At 45.5% G+C, this 7,222-nt stretch overlaps 1 protein-coding gene across 2 annotated transcripts; it reads left to right on the top strand.

Moving 5' to 3' along the window:
- Positions 1–636: 636 nt before the first annotated feature.
- LOC127473420 (serine/arginine-rich splicing factor 7-like) lies at positions 637–6,361 on the top strand. 2 transcript variants are annotated; one of them, XM_051793003.1, is made up of 9 exons: positions 637–776; positions 1,122–1,302; positions 1,440–1,616; positions 2,567–2,641; positions 2,762–2,863; positions 3,215–3,268; positions 4,618–4,662; positions 5,349–5,384; positions 6,057–6,361. In XM_051793003.1, the coding sequence occupies exons 1-9, from the start codon at positions 755–757 to the stop codon at positions 6,079–6,081; spliced, it is 717 nt and encodes a 238-aa protein (XP_051648963.1). In that variant the 5' UTR covers positions 637–754; the 3' UTR covers positions 6,082–6,361. The 2 variants fall into 2 exon arrangements, with proteins under 2 accessions (XP_051648963.1, XP_051648964.1); XM_051793004.1 differs by lacking the exon at positions 4,618–4,662.
- The last annotated feature ends 861 nt before the right edge of the window (positions 6,362–7,222 follow it).

The raw sequence follows: 7,222 nt of genomic DNA, 5'->3' as shown, positions 1-7,222 counted from the left end.
TCAGGTTTGTCAGTTTTTCTTAAAAAACGTCTACTGCACATGCACTCTTGTATGTGTCTCCCTGGAAAGGCTGACACCTGAAAGTTTCAGCTGCCTGAGGGGATAAACCAGTGCCTGAACTCTGCAGCACCCAAGGGGTGGTTGGGATGGATCTGATGTGTGAGCCAATGTCGGGTCGAACTCTGCCCAACAGGTTTGGCACAGTTTGGGAATGCCATGTTATTTGGGAATGCCTTGTTAGGAGGTAGGAAATGCTCCTGCCTCCATGCCGTAGAATAAGGACTGTGGTGTCAGCACCTTTGCCCCCAGCCTCAGCAGGACCAGAAGCCAATATGGGTCACACATGAGGGGTGTGAGGCAGAACAAGGGGCTCTGGTCCCCTCTGCTCCCTCTTGGCACCGCCAAGGCGGGAGCACTCACAGGGGCTGGTGGGGGGCGAGCAGCCCGTGCCCAGGAGGAGCCCCCGGGGAGGCTCGTGGCTTAGGGGCTGCCACGGCCACTACGAGGCGACCACATCCAGCGCCGCCCTCCCGCCTGGAGGCAGGAAAGGCGGGAAAGGCCTGTCCCTGCGGAATTCCACGGCGCGCGCGCGCGCGCGCGCGCTACGGCAGTTCCGCTCTCGCGAGACCCGCGCGTGACGAGGCGCGTGCCTGCACCGCCCCGCCCCCCGCACGATGCGCAGGCGCAGCGGCAGCTCCTCCATATAAAAGGTCGCGCCTGAGAGAGCCTGGGCTGTGGTCGGGAAGCTGGGACCATGTCGCGATATGGGCGTTACGGTATGGGCAGCGGGAGAGAGGGAGGTGGGGATCGTGTGGGAGCTGCTACTGCTGCTGGGGGGGGACAAGAGCGAGGAGTGGAGCGGCGGCGATCGCGCCGCGCTGAGGGTGGGAGAAAGCGTCCGTCGCCTCAGGCAGCCGCTGAGAAAAGCGACGGCGGCGGCGAGGAGGGGGGCGCGGGGGACACGCGCAGGGCCGCGGGCCCTGTGGGGCTCGGGTCCGGGGGGCGGCCCGGCGGGAGCGCTCTAAGATGGACGCGGAGTCAAAGATGGCGGCGGGGGGGGGCGGCCGCGTGCCTGGCTCGGCCCTGACATGGCGTCCGTTCGTTCCTTCGCTCGTCCGCAGAGACCAAGGTGTACGTGGGCAACCTGGGCACGGGCGCGGGCAAAGGCGAGCTGGAGAGAGCCTTCAGCTACTACGGCCCGCTGAGAACCGTGTGGATCGCCAGGAACCCGCCGGGATTCGCCTTTGTGGAGTTCGAGGACCCGCGGGACGCTGAAGATGCCGTGCTTGGCCTCGATGGGAAGTACGTGTATGCCTGGAACCTCCTGGACTGCCACGGCCGCAGTCTCTGATCCCCCTACCCCACACCAACCGTTGATTTCTCGTGCTCGTTGTATGAGCGCAATTATTCCTGTGGTTAACACATACGATGTCTTCTAGGATAATATGTGGCTCGAGGGTGAGAGTGGAAGTGTCCACGGGAATGCCGCGGCGCTCCCGTTACGACAGGCCCCCTGCCCGGCGCCCCTTTGACCCCAACGACAGATGCTACGAGTGTGGTGAGAAAGGCCACTATGCCTATGACTGTCACCGCTACAGCCGCCGCAGGAGGAGCAGGTACGTGCGGGGCCGGGGCGGCCGCGTTGCTTCGCCAGTTTCGCTTTTGTGTAGTTCTTGTTAGCAAAGAACAGAATGTTACACCAGTTTTAACTCTTTAATGTTGTAAGTCAACAGGTGTATATCACGGTTTTATTTTTTGCTAATACATACAAAATGTTAATATCTTAATAATCAACCTGGTCAAAACCTTTCAGGTTTCTTCGTTTGAGTCAGTCGCCTTGATTCAGAATGTCACGAGCCTTAAGATTTCATGCTGAGGCGCCTTGCAAATCCGACACTTAAGATCCTCCTAGACCTTGAGGTGATCAGCATAAGAGGCCAGATCCCCTCGAGCCATCTACACGTAGCTTCACCTTATTCTTTAAGGGCAGAAAATTTGAGACGGTGACCGCCGTAACAGTAAATTTGGCTTTCAATTGGGGCCCCCCTCCGGTTTAGAAAGAGGAACACCAGATTGACCACATTCCCACCTAGAAAAATCTTCTTGCGTCAATCAAGCCTCACCCTGGCTCATTGGGCTGTCAGTTTGATCGTCGTTAGATTGAAGAGAACACCTAGATGCAGCGATCGGCTATAGATACTTCTAGATCGTCTAGATCTGCTAGACCTTGGGCCAAAGAGGGTCGACCTGCAAACTTGCAAGGTTTATTTTAAATACGCATTACAGTGTTTTCTATTCTAATGTAATTCTGCAAATGTAATTCAGCTTTTAACATTTTTCTAGGTAGTAAAAATGCTCAAGACGAGTAGGCCCAGAGAGTTTTTCCAAATGACAGATGCTAGTGGTGTGTTTTTGTTGTTTTGTTTTGTTTTGTTTGTGTTTTGGTTTTTTTTTTATTGCTCTCTTTTTTTAGTTGTCTGAAATAAGTTTTGACTTCAGCAGGGCCTCACATGCACTGGTTGCTGCAGCTGTTTGCTGATACCTGTTTTCTCTAACCTAAACCCAGGTCCCGGTCTAGATCCCGCTCGAGGTCCCGAGGAAGGAGATATTCTCGGTCACGCAGTCGGAGCCGTGGTAGGAGGTAGGGGTCTAGCTGTTGTGTTTTCGTTCTTTTTCTTACTCCTCCCTCTGCCCCTTCTTTCCCTTCTCTTTTGGAAAGTACCTTGCAGTGATTTGGTTGGTTTTTCACTTTGTTTTGTAGATCAAGGTCAGCTTCCTACCGCCGGTCCAGGTCAATCTCTCCTCGTAGATACAGATCGTTTTCACCTCGCAGATCCCGATCTGGCTCTCTAAGAAGGTCAAGGTATGCGGTTTTTGTTAAAACCCACAACATTGTCTAAGGGAGCATAAGTTGAAGTTGGAACATTAAGTATTTATATAAGACATATTTAATATAAGCATTAAGTTTATATTTTGCAATCTGTGTCTTTTTAGGAACCTTTATGGTGTAACATCTCTCAGAACTAGTCTGAATGCTTTCTTTATGTTAAAAGTCTAAGCATATGATATAGCTTTGTACCATAGCTTTGTAATAGAAGTTATTTCTGCAAAGCCAACAGTCCAGCAGAATATTGTGTGACTTTTGCAATAACCGATCTCTATCCCAGCTGTATGAATCCTGCAGTATTAGAGCTTCCACTGCTTTTTTTCCTAGATCTCGGTCCAGGTCACGCTCACGGTCCCGGTCTGTTGTGTGGCCTCGGAGCAGGTGAGATACTTGTTTTAGTTCAAACTCGTAATAGTTCTGCTGTGTCGTTTGATTGTGGTTGTGTTTCGTTGCTTGTTTTTCTTCCTGGGGGAATTTGGCTGGCAGGAGTTAGAAGGCTGTGTAGCATAGCAACGCTTAATTTGTGCCTTTTCACAGACTGAAGTAGCGATCAGATTTCTTTTAATAAACATGAGTTTGTTTTGGTTTGTGGCTGCTATATATAATCTGTGTATACATGGCCATAAGAAAGCACATGTGTGATTTGAGGTCTGTGGAGAGAATTTTTGAACACTAGTTAATGCTTACGTATGTAGTAAAATGATGATGGTGGTGTGTTCTGCCTTACTGTTACTGACCAACAGAAGTCATACTTGTGTTACAAAGTACCAGTTCTGGGTGACTGTGAGTAAAATTGTGATCCAGTGAAAAAGCTACTGGTTATAATGGTAGGAATTGGGAAGGATGGTGACTCGGCACAGTGACTACGAAGGTTTCAAAGCTGTGGCACATAATGTTTCATTTAACTTACACCAAGAGTGTCCATACAGTATTTCTGTAAGTTAATAGACCAGGTAAAGGTGAATCTTATTTACCCTTTAAAAACAGTTCTTAGCAGAAATAGAATAAAAATTGGCCAAGTCTATTGAACTGGGTGTTTTGATGTTGAGTAATAGCACGTGCCTGAATTCTGACAGTCTAGGAAGGCAAATATTTTCTAAGTAATAGCAAATATTTGAGTTGATAAGTAACATGATAAACGTGGGAGGAAAGTGTCACTGTTTGAGTAGATTTTAATTCACAAGATGAACTGGGAATAGTTTACACATCAGTAGCCAGGTACTGAAGAGAAAACTGAAATGTCGTTTTCATTGGCAAAACTGATGTAAAATCTGTATTATAATAATTGGAATAAAATAGGCACTGGAACTTGACCTGAAGAATGCATCAGTTCTTCAGCACATTTTTACTTGTGGCTGATTCCACACTCTTAATGTGCTGTTATATTTTCTAAGATGAAACTTGAAATTATTATTCCCTTTATAGAAGGGATACTTGCAGGTAGGAAGAAAGTCTTGTCAGTCTGGTCTTCTGTTTTGTGAAAGTGGTAGCTGAAGCTTTGCTGAGGAGCCTCATGTGCTTGCACTCCTGTCTTCTGATGAATGGGGTCTCTGCAATAAGAGCTAAAGGATTCTCCTGAAAAGTCACAAGGAAAGCCTGGAGCACCAGAGCCTTCTTTCTCTCTGGTTTTTGATGCTATGTAATAAGAATTCGCTGTTGCTGTAGCTAACTTTCATTGTATATGCATGCTACTGGCTGCTTTGCTGAGCTTTATTTTTCTCCTGTTGTAGGTCTGAGTCTCATGGTAGATCTAAATCTGGCTTACCTGCTAAAAGGTGAGCGTTTAAATACAAGTAGCACTCAGTTGGTTTTTGTTTTGGTTGGTGGTTTTTTGTGGTTGTTTTTTGTTTTGTTTTATGGTTTTTTTTCCCTCATTATTCAAAATCTGTTTGGAGCAATATTTCAGTTGCATGTGGAAGAGGGTTTTTTGTTGTGCTGTGGTTTTTTTGTTGTTCTTTTAATAGCCGATTTCAAAAACATTTGTCATACATTACTTTAATGTATTTTTTTTAATAGCTGATTTTTGTGGGACAATAGGCAATTCAAAAGAATTGTGCATAGAGGTTTTTGTTTCACTCAGCATTGTGACAAAAAAGGTATTTGTGACAGGATTTGGGGCATCTCTGTTCCTACCTTTGTTCTCAACTGACTATAGTTCTCCCTCTTCCTAACTCCTCAGTTCAGTGCTCCTGCTTTGCAGGGTTACCATCATGACTTGGTAGTTGGTTCAAAGTTGTTTTGCTCTTTTCCAAGGGCTCCAGCTTTTAGCATTTTTCTTTCTCACCTGCAGCTTCTTGCTTAAAGTAATCAGGTACACTTGCTACTGGCAGTCTTAACCATGATGTCTTTTAATGCATTTAAACAACACCAAATTGTTCTGGGTTTAAATGGTCAGAAGTGGTTACTGAGACTATCCAAGTGTACAAGTGTTGATTGTTTGGTTTGTTTGTTTTTTTAACAGTCGCTCAAAGTCCAGATCTCCATCTCCAAAGAGAAGGTAGGAATATCTTTAAAACTAGACTGTGCCATATGGTTAAATAGCACTAAAGTTGGAGTGGTTCCTGTGGACTTTAACTTGGGCAAGGATAAAAGCTTAGTTTTTTTACTAGTCTAAATGTGTGAACTATGAAAAGATGAATTGTTTATGGGCACTTCCTGCTGCCAGTAGTCAGGTTGTCATGATAATAGTTCTAAGGGAATCTACTTCAATGAAATGTTAAAGGGCAACAAAGTGTGGGCAAATGAGAATCAAGTATCCCTAAGTTCTTGAGGAATTTAGAATCTGGGGAAGAAGTGAGTAATGCAAGGTGTGGAGCAAACCATGAAATATGTTGTAGGATTAAATTCCTGCTGGTGACTCCTGCTGGCTCGGCTGCACAGCTGCCAAGTTGTGCTATCCACCATGAAGTAAGAAGTTTTTCTGTGTAACCAGAGAAGTATGTGCTGCAGCTGAGATTTCTGAGCAGTCTTCATGTCTCACCTGCAGCTGATCTTTTAAGCTTAAAGCAGTTTTTTTATACAAAAATGTAAAATATAACACTTCCCTTGTTATTTGTGAACTGTATATGAAAATGGGGCTGGGACAGAGCAACGGAAGCCTGAGGTAGCATAGAAGGTTTCTGTTGGTTTTGCTATAGGAGTGGTTTTTAATCTTTTCTTTCTCTTTCAGTCACTCACCATCAGGAAGCCCTTGAAGGAATGAAAGTCCTGAAAGAACAAATTCGAATTTCAGAAGTTTAAGAAAAAATTTATTTTGTTTACATTGTAAGGGATTTTGTGATGTAAGGGCTTAGTCCTAGAAGGCTGTTTCTGTTGACTAGCGATTGGCATGAATACTATATCTTTTAAAAGTCTTACTAGCAGACTAATACAAAACTCTTGTTATGTTCATGTTCTGTGATCTGGAAATGTTGGGCTCTTTTTTTGTTAATTGTTGCATAAAAATAAAGACTGTGCATTTCTAACTAAGAAATAGACTGTGGTAACCCTGCTGCTTCTGTTAATATGTGGCATGGGGAAGCAGGTTGTGTGCCCGTGAGGTGAAGGGTAGAAGGCAGGAAGTGGCAGTCCCTTGTGTGAGTGGGCTGTAGTGCAGTGGCTGTGCTGCAGGTGTGTGCCTTCATCCCTGCCTGGCACCAGTTAGAGTGGAAAGTTACCAGTGCCAGCTGTCATTGCTGCTGGTTGGTCTGGATCCCCGTGGTATTCCTTGCACCTCGTCAGAGCTCGGTGAAGCGGAAAACCTGTTGTGGGGGTGTTCATGTGCTCAGTAATTTGACTTACAAAAATGTCTACGAAGGACATTAATGGATTGGAAGAAACAAGGAATGTGTGAATGCTGGTTGGTCTGTCCTGATGATTAAAGGACCGGTCACCTTCTCACCTGAAGTATTTGAAGTAGTTCTGGAATGTAAACTGTCGAAGTAAATATTTTTACAAATCTTTTTTTCTGTCCTGGTCATCCAAATCGTACTGCTTCTTTGTGATACTTAACACAAAGTGGCAGTTCTGATGCAGAAGATATAATACCTTTAGATACTATTTTTAGGAAATTTAAGGTTTTTCTTATAGTTGACATGTCATAAGCAGAACCTGCAGGTCACATATCAGTAGCAGTATATTTGGGGAACCGAAAACTTGCGTTACACTTGTCTGACCTGATCTGCCTGGTTACATGTTTGGCAGTGAAGTGTATCCAAGGTTCTTGATGCTGTCCTGATCAGGGGTTGCTTTGGGAAGCCAGACTGTAGCTGCCTGTATAGGGATGCTCCCCATCTGGCCAGGGATAGGTTACTGAGAGATTTAATAGAAGTCTGGTAAACAAGTGCAAGATATTTT

Source organism: Manacus candei, unplaced genomic scaffold, assembly GCF_025592945.1.
Source record: "Manacus candei isolate 608988 ecotype Guabito, Panama unplaced genomic scaffold, ASM2559294v1 h1tg000035l, whole genome shotgun sequence".
NCBI lineage: Eukaryota > Metazoa > Chordata > Aves > Passeriformes > Pipridae > Manacus > Manacus candei.
The sequence above is the reverse complement of the archived record's forward strand: the minus strand, read 5'-3'. Positions and strand labels throughout refer to the sequence as shown.

What these genes read in the sequence shown, in the direction of transcription:
- LOC127473420 (XM_051793003.1), top strand. Translation starts at nt 755, where the DNA reads ATGTCGCGATATGGGCGTTACG. An exon ending in AGCCGCCGCAGGAGGAGCAG is followed by an intron (nt 1,617 to 2,566) that starts GTACGTGCGGGG and finishes ACCTAAACCCAG; the next exon opens with GTCCCGGTCTAGATCCCGCT. An exon ending in GTTGTGTGGCCTCGGAGCAG is followed by an intron (nt 3,269 to 4,617) that starts GTGAGATACTTG and finishes CTCCTGTTGTAG; the next exon opens with GTCTGAGTCTCATGGTAGAT.